Source organism: Falco biarmicus, chromosome 2 (genome assembly GCF_023638135.1).
Source record: "Falco biarmicus isolate bFalBia1 chromosome 2, bFalBia1.pri, whole genome shotgun sequence".
Classification (NCBI taxonomy): Eukaryota; Metazoa; Chordata; class Aves; order Falconiformes; family Falconidae; genus Falco; species Falco biarmicus.
The window spans coordinates 70,634,475-70,654,163 of record NC_079289.1 but is presented as its reverse complement, the minus strand read 5'-3'; the positions used below and the strand labels follow the sequence as shown (position 1 = coordinate 70,654,163).

Below are 19,689 nucleotides of genomic sequence, written 5' to 3'. Positions count from 1 at the left end.
AACCAGGAAAGTCTTTTAATGTACAGCAACCAACTGAAAGAGTAATTTCACATCTCAGAAGACAAACTTGAGTTTCATAGGTCAGACTAGTTTGAACAACATGGTAACAAGGAAACTATTGATCCTCCCTGTTGCACTAAGCCAAGGTGAAGACTTAGCCTTTGATTATGTACCAAGGCACAGAAGCTGACTAATTGGATTCAGGTGAGGACTGTAAAAAGGGCTGCTTTACAAGCAAAGCATCCAGTCAAACTGATCCAAAGAAACTCTGCTCTACCAGACTACAGGTACTGGCCTCAAAAGAACACATAAGGCATGTGAAGAATAGAGAAGAGGAATCCACTAACATAACAATATTTAAACAGACACTAAATAAACTGTTTTGTAAGTCTTGGACTACTATGTTGGCAAGACAGTAAAAACCAAAGCAGCAAATGAGTTTCAATAAAACTGAAGGATGACTACACTCTAAAGCGCAAACTCTATCATCCTTATTTAATCTGACTAGTAGCTGAAAGAAGTCACCTTTAGTCCTCTTAGCGAATCACAGAAATCTGTATTTCAAGGGCACTGCCTTCGCTCCCACCCCATCTTTTTTTCTTTTGGTTAAATTTTAATTCTTTTTAAATAGGTCAACTTGGACTCTTAGCACAGTGACATTTTTCAAGCCCCGCATCTACACCTAAAAACCATTACCCTCCAGAGTTCCCAGCTTTCAGGTCTGGGGACTTCATGATATGCCCCAACAAGATTTCTGATCTGGACAAATCAAGGCTGCAGGGCACAACATACTGTATCACATACCATGCTGTACAATCGCTCTGTAATTAGAAACAGCCCAACCAAATACAAACAGAATAAAATTTGCTTCTTCTAAATTCTCTTACGAACTGCCAGATAAGCACTGGGTTTGAATTGCATTTATCAAAAAGGCTCCAGATTAAATAAATTAAAAAAAAAAATTAAGAGAGCAAACCACACTGTACAGTAGCAAAAGAATTAAAGACACTAACAATCATAGTTTCAGTTTAACTCCAAAGACCTTATGTCATTTCCCTTTATGTTACAATGGCAGTGCCAAATTCAATCTTCAAGCATTCTTGATGAACAAGCAGCTTTAGATAAGAGACCAAAGGCAAATAATTACTAACCTTTCTACATTGACTGGCTTGTCAAATTTGAAAAGAATATAATCCCCAGCAACTGGTGTGACCGCCCAGAAGAAATCTTCCCCTACATAGGTTTTTTCTAGTGTATGTCCCTGGTAGACTTTTAAAGATGTTGAAACTTCTGCAGGTGGATTCACGTGGATTTTATGCAGTAAGGGTTTCAGAAAGTCTTTATCCTAATTGAAAGAAAGACAAACATCATGCTGGTCAGATAAACTTTTTTATTACATTCATTTCCTAAGTGGTTACACTTAAAACAAATACTTGCATAAAATGGAAAATAAATGGATTACGCATTTTGGGATGTATCAGATCTCGTACTGTTTAATAAGATGAATACACCATTAAAGTAAAAAAAATAGAAAAAATATCCCCTAGCAAAAATCCACAAAAATAAGATGAGATTAGCACTTCTTACACTTGATAGTAACCAGTTTAAATCAGATTTCATTCCAACTGGAATAATATACAACATGCTTGAAAATGCCAGACAACAAGAAAATGCCTCTTTTCTCAAAGGCTACAAAGTTTTTCATTTAATCAGCCTGCTCTGGAAAGGAAGAAAAATTTTAGCTACTAACTGTGAGTTTCTGGATCTTCCCTGCTAGAGAGGAGTGGAGGCCAACATGCTGGAAAAGAGAAGGCCTGAAGCGTATCCGTAGGTTAGATTTTTGTCGATCACAATGTTTCTAAAATGAGGGGGGGAGGGAGTTAAAAAAAAAAAATCACATTAGTAAAACAAACACAAGGTTGCTGAGTTTTTACTGCAAGTACATGATGTTACATGAACCAAAAAGTCTCAACAAGAACCCAGCCCTATTTATCTAACTGTTCTTGTTTTCATTCCAGAAATCTACCAAGACCGCTGTGCAAATAAAATACTGTTCAAGGTTCCTGCACATAATCTGTTTATTCAGTCTTTCAGCAAGGGTGCTACTTGAGAAATGAAGGCCCAAAATCCAAAGTTTATTCCCCATTCTCTATGACTGCTCTCCAAGCAGTGGCCCTCTGCAGAGCCTCAATGGCAGTTACATGAATGAGTTTTATTTTAGGACTGTTACACAGAGAAACTAACTAGACTTTTGCTTTTCAGTCTACTGCATCCTACCCTGAGAACTGTCTCTCTAAATTCTTTTGAGATTAAAATCTTGGTAGAAATAAGGACTCTTTCAGGACATGCAGTAACCACAATACACAGTATGCTAGCCTCCAGCTCACCAAAACCAACTCATATACCACCATGAAAACATTTTAGAAGCTTTATAATAAAAACAAACTTACAGCATCTTTCTCAGGGTTGCACACTTTCACCCAGAGGATATGGTCCAGGAGCCAATCAATAGGTTTTTCCTTATAAAACATAAATATGAACTCTACAATAAGAGTGATATCTGGAGACTGGAACATTTTACCTGTGATGACATTAAGAATAACTGGAGTTATTTTAGATTGAAGATAACATTGTCTTTTGAAATCAGTGAGGCAATAAATGATAAGTTTGTGCCAAGAAGAGGAAATGTTAGCAATGAACAATTTGAAATCTCAATGTTATTAAAAGCTCCATACCTTTCAGCTATGCAAAGCTAAATAAAAGAACTATTCAAGCAAGAACTCATACCCTGGTGATATCAAAATAGTCAACATATATTATAACACAGTCTCCTTAAGAACAGAAATTGTCAGTCTGCAAAAACAGAAAGAAAAGTTTGTGTCTATCATTCTCTATGCCATGTGTAAGCTCCAAGCATGAGACATGGAGCTGTTGCAAGTGTTACCTGTCCAGTCACACGATTTCAGCTTTTGCAGGTACAAAAAGCAGAGATGGAACACCTACCACTACCTCTAGATCCTTCTGTGTAGAAAATCAAAGGGAAAGAAGGAAGCTACTAGAACATCACCAGAGACAATGCAACTTAAAAAAAAGAGACATCACACAGCACCAGCCAGAGTTTTTTTTCTGAAATGCACAGGCCATCAGCAAACTCACACTGACCACACTCAAAGCAGTCAGCTGCCGAGTAGAAAGTCTTAAGTTCCTCCAAGAAACAAAAACTGCACAACTTCTTCACCAAGTGCTGCCATGACTCTGGGGCTTCCAAGACAGTATACTTCTTGGTCAAGTAGAGATGGGCTTCTGGGTGGCACTGTGCTACAGGATTCTTGGGAACCCTGCAAACTGTGCAGTTTAAAGAACGCCTTGACAAAAGATGGAAACTTACTGTTGATGAAGAAAATCTATTTACTATCAACAAGAGCAACTATTTATGTGGTTGTGGAATACACTTCACTGCCAGTACAGGTGTCTGAAGAGAAAGGTAGCCAGTACACTGGGATATGTTGTTAAACTCAATGCAGCACTTAAGAAAGGTGCCTTGCATGAAGACACTGCTACCAGAAGCAACACATAACTGGGAATGGGCAGTGCAAACCTGAAGACAGACTGACAACAAGTGCTTGGTACCAGGGGCTGAGTGCCAACTAAAATCCCAAAGACAGTTCCAGATTTGAGGACAGATTCAGAAAACATCAGGTTTGCAGATTGAGTCTACCTCTACTTTGCTAGGCTACAATGGAGGAAGCAAGGGAGAAAGACATTACGTGACAATGAATCTCTGAAGAGAACATCAGCTGAACTGATTCAGTTTTGCAGATGGTGCTGAGATGTGAGCAGTGCTGACTTAAGACAGCCATGGGCTCTTGGGGGTACGTGTGCATTAATGGATCAGAGTCCAACAGAAGCTTTTCTCCAATGTAAGTGCTCTGTCTGTCTACATTTGGGACTTCTGTATGACCCACAAACATACAGCAATGAGGCATGTGAAATGTTTTTTCTTTCCACTTGTAATCTATGAGGCCTTCATACGCTTTTTAAATAGGAAGTTCCACAAGTGGTAGAGGTCCTAGTACTTTCTCCTCCTTTTAGGAAGAACAGCTGGAGAAGACATTAAGAACAGGTTGCCCCCTGAGGTGGCAAAAACACTTCCCACACTCATCAGAAAATGGAACTTGGTTCTGTCCTGGTTTCAGCTGGGATGGAGTTAATTTTCTTCCTAGTAGCTGGTATAATGCTGTGTTTTGGATTTAGGTTAAGAATAATGTTGATAACACACTGCTGTTTTTAGTTGTTGCTAGTAGTGTTTATACTAAGCCAAGGACTTTTCAGCTTCTCATGCCCTGCCAGAAAGTAGCCTGGAGGGCACAAGAAGATGGGAGGGGATGCAGCCAGAACAGCCAACTCAAACTGGCCAAAGGGATATTCCATACCATAGGAATATTCCATACCATAGGACATCAAGTTTAGTAAATAAACTGGGGGGAAAGCTGGCCGGCAACCGCTGCTTAGGAACTGGCTGGGCATTGGTTGGCACATGGTGGGCAGTTGCATTGTGCATCACTTGCTTTGTATATTCTGGTTATTTTATCATTAGAATTTTTTTCCTTTTCTGTCCCATTAAAATGTTGGTTTTTTTCCTCAGCCTGTGAGTTTTCTCACTTTTACTCTTCTGATTTTCTTCTCCAACCCACTGGGGAGGGGGGGTGGGGAGTGAGCGAGAGGCTGAGTGGTGCTTAGTTGCTGCCTGAGGTTAAACCACAACAGGTTCTCATCTACAAAAGGACAAAATTCTTTGGAAAGGCCACTAAGGAGCTGTATAGGCTAGTTTGGATGACAAACAAGTGGGGAACAATGTTTTGTATGAAGCTTAAAAACCAGCAGCAGTGTAGCACTCCACTTGAGCATGTGGCTGAGTGAAAATGAAGAAATGCTGCAAGCAGTCTAGCTTATTTAGACATGAAGGAGGATGTTCGCATTTATATAAACAGAAGAAAGGATATACCTAAAGTATCACCCTGAACCAGTACTACACAAAAGGTAAAAAGTTACCTAGTCTTAAGTGATTAGGAACATGCATTTCCACCATGAATGTATATGTGGACTGTCAGTCAGAGCCAGACATTCAATTACTTTTGTTTCTTTTGAGGCTCACCAATGTCTGTAATTCATAGAAGATTATCACAAAGCAGCATTAACAAAACCCCAAGGAGCTGGGATTTCAAATCCCTGTTGTAACAAGGATGCAAAATTTCTCTACTGAAACAGGTGACTGAGCCTGGCTCATTATACAGTATCACAGAGTAGATACAGAATGCCAGGTTGATAGCTTACACATATCAGCAACAAGGATATTTTTAAGGGAAAGCATCAACCTTGCAAGGGTCGTGTTATGTGTTCTTTGACACTGCCAGGTATCAGACCCTTACATACAGAGATTCACTTTGAGAATGCCAGGATCTCGAATTGCAAGATCCTTTATTTTTCTCAAAACGAAGATGCATGCTTAGGGATCGATCACCTAAAGGACCTTGTCCTTTCCAGAGCATGGGTCTGATGTGATCTCATTGCCTTATGATTTGTATGAAATTGGATAAAAACATAGTCAATGAAATAATACTTATTTTGGAATTCTGAGTTGAGTTTGGAGGGGTCTTGGTGAGGCTACATCATGCTGCAGTGCAATAAATACAGAAGCATCTGACAAAAGTCCAAATTATTTCATCTGCTGGAATGATGTTACATTCATAAAGCAGACCATTCACACAGTGGCATGGGGCAGTAAATCTGGTAAGGCATTAACTGACCTGACATTGCTAAATCAAAGTTGTCCCTTACGGAAACCTTTCATTTGGCTGTTTATAAAGCAAACACATTAACATTACTTGTATGTGCTTGTTGCAATGGGGTCCTCAAACACCTATCTCCACTTGAAAATACTCTGTAACGAAAATTTGAAGCTCCCACTAAGCAAGGGACAACTCCTAAGCTTTCTTCTTTGAAGACATAAGAATTATGTTATGATTTTTTATTTGTATACTGTTACTATTTACACACTATATTGTCATATTGTTTAACATTATTTGTGGAAGTAAATATTTAAAAATAGGTAGGAAACAATCACATGATCTGTACAATGTTGTGTAAAATATTCATGCAGAGTAACAGCTCTTTCAGCTTGTCACACTTCCAGCTAAATGGGCTCCCAATTTTCTGGTGATTCATCTCTGCCTACCGTTTTCAATAGCATAGGGCAAGAGAAGAGAAAAATATGAGAAACCCTAATCAAATACAAACTGAAAAATGGAACTAATGATGTTTCTGGGATGTTTATGGGACTGAAACCATCATATCTAGATCACACCTGCTTCCATAGGAAGTGGACCTTTCCATTCATGTCTGTGATGCACAATACCATGCAACTCGGAAGACAAAAACATCCCCACATTATTCCTCCAGTCTCAACAGAAGCAGACTGACTGAAGAGACACAGCTCGTCCTCTTCCAGGAGATACACAGTCATGCTGCTCTGGAATCCTTTTGTTCTTCTACCCAAGGACAGAGCAACAGAACCACGTATTTTCCTTTGACTAGCTCATCTTCTGAAGAGCACAAGGATTAGTCTTCACTTGTCATCTATGATGAAAAGACACTCACAGACCATATCACATAAACCCTGAATGTTAAGGTACAGGATCCCTACCTACAATTAAATAAGTAGAGAACAAGACTGAAGGTTAAGAGTAGGAATTTGCTCTTTTCCCTAATTTAGGTTATCCTAATTTTACCTAAAATAGAAACAGGATATCAACAAACAAATTATTTCCTTTTTTATGGCAAACTTGTCTAGGCCTAGACTGGCATACAACTGTCAACCACCCCTGACTCCAGGAATAATCTGGTTAACATGGTGGCATCCTAGGACACACCAGGAAAACAAAACAAAACATCCCTGGTACATCCAACTGCAACTAGTCAGAATATGTTAGGTAAGCATCACCTGCACTAAGCTTCAGACCCAACTGGCCTCTCTACATTACACTGCCCAGCACTGTGGAAGGGTTCAACATCACAAGGAAATCCTTCTGACTTTAATTTGTAATGATCACTGGAGCAAAAGATGGAACAGGCAACACCCTGCTCCTAAGACAAGCTCTCATAACCCTTCAGTAACCAAGGACAGACATCCACACACTACTTGCTGAAACACTGTCACCACCTTCCACATCCAGCCTGGCAGAGCTCTGTCCCAGGTCCTTGCCCTTTGGTATAACACAGCATCCCTCATCTGTCGTTTCTGCCTCAGGACACCACCAGCACAGCACAGCAGTACTGCCATGGATCACTGTCCCCCTTTGCTACCCCACAACACCCTCCCTACACCAGCTCAAAACCCATCCTCTGCAGTGAGCCCCAGCTGAAACTGGTGTTCAGAACACTGGACCCCTGACTACTGGCAGCTACTCCTTGTGATGGGAAGCAGCCCAGTACAACTACTCCACAGGTCCGACACCCCAGCCCTTCTGAATCCAAGCCAGCCAAGCCCTTACCCAGCCCCTCCTGAGTAAGGGTAGCAGCAAAATCCTGGCTTCCCTAAAAGCCCAAGAACAAGCAGCAGCATTTGCCAAGGTCTTGCAGTCCTGTGGCCTCCCATGCTGCCATGGAGCCACTGAGAAGCCATCCAAATCCAGCCTACAAATTGCCTACTGCCCATCCTATTCACAGTCAAAATTATCAAGCCAGAGACCTAAGCAAAAGCTGCCATCAACACACACTGCTTCAAACCAAAGACAATGTGAAAGGATTGAAGCAGTGGCTCATTTTGCACTGTGTTCAGGCACTTGGTACAATGCATGAGAACAGACACAAATCCAGGAGACGGCTGACAAAATTTCAGAGCTTTCAGATTCTGGGTGCATACAGCCCTTGGAAAGAAACTTCAAAATCCCAAAGAATTAAGACTCAAAGGTAAAGTCTTGTTCCATAAATCCCTAGAGATTAAACGTGGAAGACTTTCTCCATATTATCTCTCTATATTGATAGAAGTGAGAGTCAGGACTGAAAACAAATGACTATATATATTGTGGAACATTTTCTGCTATTTATTGTGCCCTGCCAAGACTTCTATCTGATTTTCAGTCCATTTAAATGCTACACTTAGTGAACTGTTGTGATCCTCTTGGTATTTTGTTGGCAAGAACAAGACACACAAAATGAAAAACTTTGTTTTCTACAGTTCTCTGAACTGCAAATATCTAAATCATTCATTTTCATTCTCCCACATAAGCATCAATGTAACCAGTCCAACAGCAGTTTTATACCTGCAAGCACATATTCTAACTATAGTTGAAGTCTTTCAGTGCTTTCCTTGTTAATGACATGCAAATTACTGACGTTAAACCTCTTAGAAGTTACTTAAATCTCAAATATTTGACTTGATCTACTCTTCCCCAAACTTCAACTGTGTGGACAGCTTCAGCAAAACCGTAATCAGAACAACTTAAAATAATTAGAACAACAGGCCTTAAAACATCAGGGCACAGTATGATTCAGAGGAACTGTATAAGACAACCAAAAGGCTGATGTCAGGCCGCTCCACTCTAAGTTTGTAACAGCTGGCATTACAGCTACAGTGTAGAGTAATGCAGAACCCCTGGAAAACACTTCAGCTCACAGGCAATTGGAAGACAAATCAATATTTCTCATAAAAAGCTAGTAGGACTTTCCTATGTTGTGTCAGGGACTGCAGTGTAAACCAGAATCCAGAAAAGCAAAAGATGCAGCTCCTTCCACAAAGCTTCTTAGGGAAACAGCATACATCTCACCCATTATTTATTAGATACTTGACAGCATTTAAGACTATGCTTTCAGTATTAAAAAAAAACAAAGGAAGCAACTTCTGTTCTGTGGCAGAGGTGACATAATTCTATAATCCTGCTGTCAGCCTAAACAGCTACATTTGCCACTTCCTCAGGTAGTACTTGCATAAATTAGGTTTTCAGTTCAGAAACACACTATGACAAAAAACATTTTTACCTAGCGAACTTGCAAGCTGATCAAGGCTTCCAATATCTTACAGCAAATCAGCCACACCTCTCTTCTTTAGAGATTATTTCTAAATCGGTAGCATCTAGGCAATTTAGTGCTCCACTTTCTCTCTTAAGACATCTACACATAAAACTCATCCCCAGTTACAAACAACTACTTTTGCTCTTCTGCCTAGTTATCCACATTACCAAATTACCATAGTATCAGTCTGCATCAAGATCCATAAAGGGATAGCAGAGATGAGGCAAATCTACATTACTTGCATAAAATTTCTATGCAATATATGGTTATAGCACACCAATGTGTCTCAAAGCCAGAAGTTTCAGTCACTTTCATGAATACTAATTTTTCTCTCAAAACTTAAAAGCAGGATAAGTAGCTGAATTGGGAGGAAAAAACCTAATTTAATTTTCTAGGTAGAAAAGCAACATTAAGACGTACAGCCATAGCTAAATGCATCTGAAATTCTACTGATATCATCTAATTAAAAGGAGGCAAGCAAATACAAGGAATAAAGAACAGGGATGCAAGCAGCAGGAGATAACAACTAAATTTAACTACAACTATTTTCAGTGCCTACACTGAAAACAGTATACAAACAGTATAGAAAAACAACTTTAAAATATTTTTAAACAGTTAAGCATGTGATTAAGCCAAACCTCGGTATTAACAACTATCTACCTACCCCTTCTGCCTTAGACACTGCTCTCTATAGCAGCACCGAGAACAGAAAGTGGTGTGAAATACACAGTAAGTGATCCAAAATACACCTGCATGGGATAGACAGTGCATGTCCTAAACTTGTAAGCTGGTTTTACACTCATTTTGACATGTCAGTCTTACAAAACTGCATTTTTTAAGCAAGTACGCCCTGCTGCTAAATCAAGCAATTGTTGAATGAATGTAAATTACTTCTATAGCCCAGGAACTTCATACCAAATTTACATCTAAAGTGTAATCAGGACTGGAGCTAAAACTCAAATTATGGACTTAGTTGAGCTTAAACTGTTCAAAAGTAGAAACTAAGCCTAATCAGATGCTGGTATTCAACCAGTCTCTGCAGCCACAGAAACAGAAGAGAGCTGCAAGAGGATCTAACAGAAAAGGCAAGTCCATTTAGGGCAAAAGCTCCAGTAAACTACATAAACACTCGTTTCTCCATGATAGGCAGCTCCATTTCCAGTTTCTCCCTTCTACCTCTTGAGGCCACAAAACCAGTCCTGTAAGTATTTCAGTAACAGCGCATCTCTGTTGGTAGCCCAAGGCAACCAGGCAGATCCATTATGTGGTGGCCCAGCTAGATACGGAGACCTCCCTCGGACGATTTCCTCACCTCCTCTCCATTGTTTCTGTAGGGTAGACTGAGAGGCAAATGTACCAAGTACCATTTTGTACCCTAACATAGCATGTTTAGGAGGTAACTACCGTTGTCTCTTCTACTCGGTCAATCTCTGAGACTCGAACTAATGCCTCAGCAGCACACCTGAGAGGCTGAGCTGGAAACAGGATAGTATTTGCCATTCACACAATGCCAACATTCTCTGTGCTACCATCATGGGTCATTGAGCTACAAATGAAGCCATTCTCCGGAAAGTAGATCCAAAGTAAAAACAAGAGAACAAGGATTTCCAAGAGAATGACATAACTCAGGACTGCACATAATCTGTTACATGTAGGATTTTGTTCCTGTTCTGAGCTCAGCTTACAATCTTTGCATTGGAATCATTTGTGTTGACTACACACAGTCTGACTTAGCTTTTGATTTTCTTCCTCGCATATCTCTGGCTTAGCACTTTTAAACAGATCATGACACATCACTGCATTATTGAAATAACCTTCTGATTTGTAAAATCCCTTCAAAATTTCTCTTTCATTGCTCTTCTGTTTAGTTCCTCTCAATAAAAACACATCAGTCTAAGAGCAAAGAATCATAAAGTAAATTCAACAGCACCCTGACAGTCAATCCACAACAGCCCAAGATGCTGCATTAGCTTCTCTCACTGTTGTTCACTGCAGACAGCAGAGATTCTAACTACACCTAAGAAGGATCAGACTGTCATAACTTCTTGACGGAGTAAAATGGTGGATACAGAACAGGTTTTGCAATGAAGAGAAACTTGTGTCTGCTGATTCTTGGAAGTTTTGGCACAAACACCAATAACGTTTTAGGTAGAGTTAGTTTTCATGCTTTTATCTTTTACTTCAGTCAGTTTTGTGGTTTAATGACATTTTTGTTTTAATGGCAGCTAAATTTAAAAAAAAGTCATTCCTTGCAGTTTGACTGTTAGTATTTTTATAAATTAATTAACTTTTGGTTATAAAAATGCCCTCTTTTCCAACAGTTTGAGTTTGCCTCAGTCATAAAAAAGTGTATGAAACAACAGGGGAAAAAAACCACCACTCCACAAGTTAAACCAGAGTTCCTAGAAAAGCTAATGAATTCCTACTTCTTGGTCTATTGCCAGTACAAAGAACATAGCTTTGAAGTCAGATCACTATTAATTCACAGCGCCTGGGATGAATGTGCTCTTTCGAACTACTAAAGTGAGCATTTTCTTACCAATGAAACCCAGCTGAGAAAATTCTAGAATCATCCAATCTTCAGAAGCGAGCTGAAGTGCAAAATTTTTTATTGTGCTGAAATAATTCTGCTTGACAACGATGTCATCTTCAAGCTAGAGGAAGGCAGCAGTGATATCAACATAAATAATGAAAAAAGCACCACCTTTTACAATAGGAAAAAGTACAACTAGGAAATACTGATTTGTAGTATCTTGCCATAGCCATGTATTTCTAACGCAAGCGCTGCTATAAAATCCAGACACTATAGCCAAGAATAACTATTGTAGGGGTCACAGTCTGTCTATTTGAGGAGAATTAACACAGAATCTTTCTGTAATAAGAATCTACAAATGTATCTCAGTTTATTACTTCATTGCTTTTCTAGCTTCTCTCTTCAGAGAGTAATCATCCATGAAATACTGTTAGACTAAATGACATCATCAGTAGAACAAGCAGAATATCTGTATTATTTGTATGCAAATGTGACTGTCTTCACTGACACACCTAACAGCATTAAAAGAGCTTCTTGTCTCAGAGGAGAAATTTAGAGACATGTTGTCTACAGAGGTGGAATTAATTTCACCTGGCTTTAGCTGTCCAACAGAAGAACAGGTGCATAGTCCAAACCAATCACCTAGTCCGGGCAGCAGAACCACCAAGACGGGGTGCTACAATCCCTTTAATTCATACCAAGTGCAGGCCGCTGTTCTAAGGATCCTGCTTCTCCTGTCCTTCCTCCCAGTGCATTCATGGACTCCCCCTTGTGCTGACACCAATATTTGTGCGGCTGCCTAGTTTCAAAAGGACTATCTCATGTCACTGGCTGTGCAGCTTCCAGGAGAATGGAGTCTCCAACAGATGTCAGAGAGCTGTCATAGTTTTGTTAAAACCCGAGTGGGGCTTTATACCCAAAGGACACAGTCCAAAAATCTAAATAAGGATCATAAGCGCAGTTACTCACTAAATCTGCAATACCTGTACATAAGGCTTCTACTTCAAAGCAGCAAGACACAACAGGAATAATTCTGAGCTAAATTAAAGAATTGTTTAACTCGGTTCTTAAAAACCTCTTTAAAAAAGAAAAGAGAACAAGGCTAGCAACACATTGAAAACATATCTATACACACAGTCGTATTAAAATGACACTGCACCTGCCTTCAAAAGAAAGTAAAAATGGATTTTAGTTCAATATTCAATCAAAACTATGCTGATGGTTTTTGCCTAGGTGACTCATTTGGGGGACAAGGAAAAAACAGTAGTTAAGCTGTCTGCATTCCTTCACGTTTTTCACTAAGCATCTTAAGATAAAATAAGTCACGTAGGACAAATTATTTTCTACTTCAGAGGCAGTGTCCTCCACAAATCACTTCCTCATATACTACAACCTCCATACTTAATGCTGCTCTTTAACTATGGAATCAAGTTATCTCTGTTCTGTGCAGGTCCTTCTGATGTGTACAACAGCCTAATTTCTAGAGACTCATTTGAAAACTTTCCTCAAAACAAAGAAGAGATATTTACCTGAATGTAATAAACCCCCTTTTTCTGGGCATACATCATAAGAAAACAATAATCCAAGTTCTGTTTTGTTCTCCATCTGAAATTAAATTAAAAGCTTAAGGATTATGAAAAAAAGTTATTTCAATGCAGCCTGGGAATGCAAAGTGAATCACACTACGAAGAATGATGCATATTAGTGAAATGTTAGGACAGCTGCTTTTGGCATTGCTCCCTCAAGATATCCTCTGTCTGAAAAAAAGGAACAAAGCCTTCACCTTATGCTTTAATACAGACATAAAACTGGTTTAACTTGAATCTGATTTTGTGAAAACTACCTGACATTCACTAAAAACACGTGCATTTTAAATGGTAATTCAGTAGGCATTACTGGGTTTTACACTGTATTTTAGGAAGAAAAAACAGTAAACAAAGAAAAAAAAGAGTATCAAGTCTCAGTTCTCCCAAAATTTAACATTAAATGAATTCAACCAAGCATAGCATTAGGCTCTGATAATGCACAGAACAGCACACAGATAGGAATGAGATGGATTCACAGAGCACTTTTAGCGTCTCCATACTTTCAAGAACTACAGTAAGAAAACATTTCAAGAATTCACATCCCACTTGCCATTTCATAAACAGAGTGTGGGTGTGGGAGAAGATGGGAAAAGATCTGAGGAAATAAACTAACCTCACTCTCTCTTTTGAGTCTCCAAAAGTCTCTTTCAAGTTTGTTAAGTCAGGATAGTAAGTTGCAGGAGGGGCTATTACTTCCACCAAGCCAGAATTGATCTCTGTAGAAAACCTGTCAATAGAAAAAGTCACACGAGACTCTGTAGACCTTCTGCTTGCTTTGTGTCCGTACTGTTACTGTGTCTGGTTACAACAATGACTTATTCAAACAAGGCATGTAAAATAAAAGTAGTATAAAAAAAAGTATTGTTCTCCTTAGCATCTTTTTCAAAGCAGATAGAATTCTGATTGTTGGGCAAGAGGCTAACTAGAGTCTAAACACTTATTTTGGCTTTTTTTCAGAACCTAGTGATTTTTTTCTATAGTACTCCCATTTATTGTTTTACAATTTAACTGACTGAATCACTGCCCCTTAATCTGTCATCTATTACTGTTTTGTTTGAAAGTCCAAACTCTCAAGAAACAAAAATGCACAATCTCGTATTTCCAGAACACTTTTTTTAGCTTATCACAACCTGATTTAGGGGAAAAAGAAAAAGCAAACCACCAATAAGTTAAGAAATCCCCCCTTAAAATTACAACTTACTCTTTTTCCAGGCTTGCAACAACAGTGTTAACATAATCAAGATCAGTCTGGAAAAAACAAGCACAAAAAACAAACAGAATACTTAACAGTTTGGATCTACATTTTAAAAGAACCCAGTAAAATAAACACTGGAGGTAGCTGTACTTAAAAATCAATTTCAGTGTATAAGACATTTGAGTAATATAGGAACATACCACAAATGTAACTATGTCTTAGGTCTAATGGGAGAAGAAACAAATTTTTTTTGTAAACAGAGGGGAATAATATCTGTCTCATATCTGCACTTTAACAGACAGCTCTAATCTAACTGTTGGATTTTCTTGCAACCTCTCATGCTCTTAATGACAAAATGATTACTGAGCATTCATGTAGGAAGAACTTATTGTTATATTATAGTAATAATATAGATTAAAATACTAGCAAGGAAAGCTTCTGGAAAACAGTGTACTGAACACACACTCTTCTTTCAAAAATACATCTCCTAAACTCTGCATTTAAAACATGGATGCCCCAAACACAGGCAGCAATGAACATGCTGTTTTCCTGACTAGTACTGCTTTTTTTGCATCAGAGACTAAACTTGAAGCACTATCAATCCTATCAATCACCTGGTTCTTAAAGATGCACAGATTCTAAAAATTACTTGTTGGTTAAAATACAAATCGTGACATTCTAGAAAAGTCTGTATCGTCTAACTTGTCAGAACTGGCAAATTATTCAACCTATTTACCTGGTTGTACACATACATTCCAGGAAAAGAGTTTCCGAACTCATAAATGTGACTGAAAACCCTAGTCTTTGTTATACTCACTAATCTAATAATTTGACACACTATTTATCAATTTTCAAAAGAAAATTTACAGTCCATAAATCAACCCAGATTCTGGTGGCTCATGAGTGTTCTGGAGGAACAGCTGCCTTTGAAATGCTGGAAAGAAAGGAACAGTTCATACTTTTCCTGATGCATTTGTAATGCAGGTTATCATTAAAGTATTATACACACAGAGAATAAATCCCTCCCAAGCATTTCTACAGAACCACTAATCTTGTTTGATAAAAGTGCTTACCCTTTGATCTTAAAACCCACCATTCATATTTTTAAAGATTTATTTGTATAAGATCCAGCATAATGCCATGATGCACACTTTTTCAAAAAGGACAACAGTGGGTTTCTTCCAAAAGCAGGTTCTGAATACTACAAGAACATGTCAGTAGAAATCATCTGTCACAAACGTTTCACACATGTTTTCTTCATAAGTGCTATGCCTAGTGCTGGACAGAAGTTCTAATAAGCAGATAAGGCATTCACAATTTAAAACTCATGCTACAGTGTGTTCCACACAAGGGAGACTCACAAGTCCATATGGACCTTGATATATCACTAAGTCACAGTCCATGCAGACAAGGATTGTTCACACACATTCCTGCAACAGAGTTTAAGACATAACTTCTTCTGCTGTGTATAACAGTTGCAAATCAGTGACCTAGTGACTACCTAAAAATAATTCTAATATATCCATCTTCAAATGAAACATTTTTTCATTTCTTAAACCTTTTAAATATTAAAAATACAGAAATTGGTTTTTAGTCAGCATATGAAAGACAAACGTTTGAATTTCCAGTTGCCATGCCAAACTTCAGTTACCTAGTCTAGCATTAATAACTCAAATACTTGTTAAAGTCCATACTGTAACTGCATAGAAAAATGCAAGATTTTTATGTATAGATATATACACACAGACACAGCAGAAACACAGCTAGTTTCTATAAACTCTTCCAGAGATTTTAAAAAATACCAAACTTCATCCCAACTGGAAGCACATATCTGGCCACAAGCCTATGCCTCAGTGCAAGCCTCGTTAGAGTTAACATAGTTTTGACCTGTTTTGCAGATACACCATAAAGCTTTCCTAGCGCTTTTAAAACTTTCCTTATACATAACTTACCACAATCAGGAAAAAAAAAAAGAAAATCTGGAATAAGAGGCTTTTTCCCTTCTTCCCCTTATTTGTGTCCATCACGCAAAGGGTAAGCAGCTTCCCTGTCAGAGCTGCAATCCCGATAGCTTTGTGTTTAAAGAGAGGTAGCCTGTAGCCTTTCAGCCTCATATTGCAATCTGTGCTGCTGTCAGACAAAGTGAAAGAGGTCTGGTCTAGCTGCGCTGAACACGAGACACAGCAAATACCATAGCTGGTTTAGTAGGTAACCTTCCTTCTGAATCAACAATCACTGCATCAGCATAGTGCAAAAGGAGATACCACTTTTAGAACAAAAAATACCCACTGAGATCAAAGGAGTTCATGCCATTGTTTGCATGATCAAATGTCTTAAAAACTTGATATCCTGCCATTATTTCTAAATAAGCAGTTGTACTTTTATCTACCACCAGCATCTGAGATTCAGAACCAGGATTTCAACACCAAACTCTTTGCTGCAGGATAGCAGGTTGACTGTCATCTTTCCGTATCAGAACTTCCAGAGGCAACCAACTCCTCTCATTACCGAGCCTAACACTAAGCAGGATCTTCGCCAAATCCCTTCAGCTGTGGACATGTCCCAGGAGGGTGGCACTTGTAAGTTATTTCAAAAAACCTCATGAAATAAATATGAGACTGTGCAATAAATTTGATCAAGCTGTGACTATACCCAAGGAAAAAGTAAAGCATGCAGAAGACTTTGTAGGGTAGCAATGGAAGGAAATCCGGACTAGCCAGGAAATTGCTCTAACCTAAGGATCTTCCAAGCAGTATTAATAACTGTTAATAAAAATTTAAAAAAAAAGTGATGGAAAAAAATATCTTTTATTGACCAAAATCTAGTTTCCATTTTTGAGGAAGAAAATTATTACTGCCTTGACAAAGTAAGACCTAACAACCACTTTATCAACCTGCAGAACATGAGATTACTGAAAAAAATTATGAACTCTATATAACATGAAGAAGCAATGTCCTTATCTTCTCCAAGAACCTTAAACAGGACAAGACAAATCCAGATGAATCGAAAGGAAGTCACCCATGAAAAACAAAGTGTAACTATTGTTTAGGCTTCCAGTAAAGATCATCCAGTAGATACTACATGGACTTTGGAGCAGCTATGATGAACTTAAATTCTGTTTCATGGTATCAGTGCTGCTTGCAACTATTGAAAGGAAATGTCACTGGTGATCCCAACTAAAGCAGCACAACCTGTAAGACTACAGCTATGAAAGTTTTTTTCTACCATATCAGAAAGCAATAACAAAACCAGAATTTTTCCTTCATAAAACTCTTAAGGTTGAAGATTAAATAATCCCTAGGATTTCTGGACCCGAGACAAAGCAGCAAAAAATGAACATTTTAAGAACTAGCCCTTTAAAGCAATTAAATGCAATATTGTGATAGGCCACAACCAAAGAGTTAACAGCACCAGTCACAAAGATGCATCTTATCAATGAATCACATGAAGCCTTACAAACAAGTTTGTCCTGTTAGGTGGATCTCTGGGAACTAATGAAATGCATAAGTAGGGGTGGTTATTTCAATATCAGCAGTTCAAACCTTTCCACCTGTTCCTTCCTCCTAAACACATGAAGTGACTGATCTCTTAAGAAAGCATGAACATCCTCCTTTTTTCATTCATACCATATCAGACCAAAGACTGATCCAGGTCAGCATCTTGCTTCCAGCAGTGGCAGCCATGAAAAGACACACAACAAAGAATAAGGACAGGACAACCATACATAATACTCCCTCCTGCTACCATCCTCACTCCAGCTACCTTCAATTCAGATTACTTCCTGAGACAGATGTGATATTGTGTACTTAATATTCCTCAGTAGACTCCTCTTCAAGGTAACTCACCAGTATCCCCCTGAGCCCATCCAGACTTTCAGCAAGAAGATCTTAGCTTGAGATCTATGGAGTTTCATAAGCCTGTGAACATGGCAACATTTAAGGTTTAACTCCTTGCATCAGCAATTTTGATGAGATGCACATACAGAGTGCTTTGATTAATCCTTCTCAAAGAAAACTCAGAGTCCATTGTGGAAGAAAATAAAGTTTCAGACTGTCAGCAAAGTAAGTTTTTAAATTTCTTCAAGTTTTGTAAGATGGTGCACTTCAATTCTCTAAAGTACCTTCTCTAGTTTAGGTGAGGCTGCATTTCATATTTGCAATTATTCTAAGTTTGTCTGAACAAACATTGTTATTCATAATACACACACAAAGAACCTGAGCAGCAATGAACTTCCCAATCTTTTTTATTGATTTTTATGAGTGAGCATGTGTAAAGTAGTAGAATATATTAGCTAGCAGACAAAATGAAGCTAAAAAGTTCTGATTAACAGCTAGCCAACTATCACACAAAACCAACTTTTCTAGTTTTAAGAATCAACCCTTTCATACTGTTAAATCCTACCTACTTCATAGCTCTGAGAATGACAGAGAGTGGGTGGACTGTTTCTCAAAATGTAAGGAAAACCTTGGCATTTTAGACCAAAGGTCTGTTTGCTGCCTTAGCCAGTAGGACAGACATAGAAAAAAAAAAAAAAAAGAAAAAAAAAGAAGATGCAATCACAGAGTATCTCAAGTTGGAAGGGATCCATAAGCACCATCAAGTCCAACTCCCTCCTCCTCGCTGGATGACCTAAAATTAAACCATATGACTAAGAGTATCATCCAGATGCTCCCTGAACTCTGACAGGCTTGGTGCTGTCACCACTTCCTTGGGGAACCTGTTCCAGTGACTGATTGCTCTCTCAGTGAAGAACCTTTTCCTCATGTCCAGTCTGAATTGTCCCTGATGCAGCTTCATTCCATTTCTTTGTGTTCTGTCACTGGTCACCAGAGAGAGATCAGCATCTCCCCCTGCATTGCCTCCCTTAAGGAAGTCATAGTCTGTGATGAGGTCGCTCCTCAGTCTTCTCTCCAAGTTTAACTAACAAAGTGACCTCATCCACTCCTCGTAAATCCTGCCCTCAAGGCCTTTCACCATCTGATCACCTTTCTCTAGACACACTAATACTCTGATGTCCTTCTTACACTGAGGTACCCAAAACTGCACCCAGTACTCAAGGTAGGGTCGCACCAATGCAGTGGAGAGTACAATAAACAGGGTACATAGAGAATGAATCTTCCTTGCCTTCATGTACCTCCCAGTTCTTGGTAATCAACAGTTCGTAATTCCTAGCCCTGACTGGTATCCATACCGTTACATTCAATAGCTCCTCCTGGATCTGGTCTTTGTGAATTTGCATGATTCATTTCAGAACTCATTGACTCGCTTGTATTTTACAACATCCAGTAGCAACAATGTCCACAATT

At 38.7% G+C, this 19,689-nt stretch overlaps 1 protein-coding gene across 5 annotated transcripts in view; it reads right to left on the bottom strand.

Annotated features, from left to right (window-relative positions):
* The window catches only part of MGAT4A (alpha-1,3-mannosyl-glycoprotein 4-beta-N-acetylglucosaminyltransferase A), an 85,338-nt gene that overhangs the window by 20,975 nt on the left and 44,674 nt on the right, over positions 1-19,689 (bottom strand). For all 5 annotated transcript variants that reach the window (XM_056329970.1, XM_056329972.1, XM_056329971.1 and 2 more), the window contains 7 exons: positions 14,390-14,436; positions 13,802-13,915; positions 13,132-13,207; positions 11,609-11,723; positions 2,451-2,581; positions 1,751-1,858; positions 1,152-1,345 (listed from right to left, as the gene is read on the bottom strand). In XM_056329970.1, the coding sequence (XP_056185945.1) occupies positions 1,152-1,345; positions 1,751-1,858; positions 2,451-2,581; positions 11,609-11,723; positions 13,132-13,207; positions 13,802-13,915; positions 14,390-14,436 (785 nt within the window). The remainder of the gene's footprint in view (positions 1-1,151; positions 1,346-1,750; positions 1,859-2,450; positions 2,582-11,608; positions 11,724-13,131; positions 13,208-13,801; positions 13,916-14,389; positions 14,437-19,689) is intronic.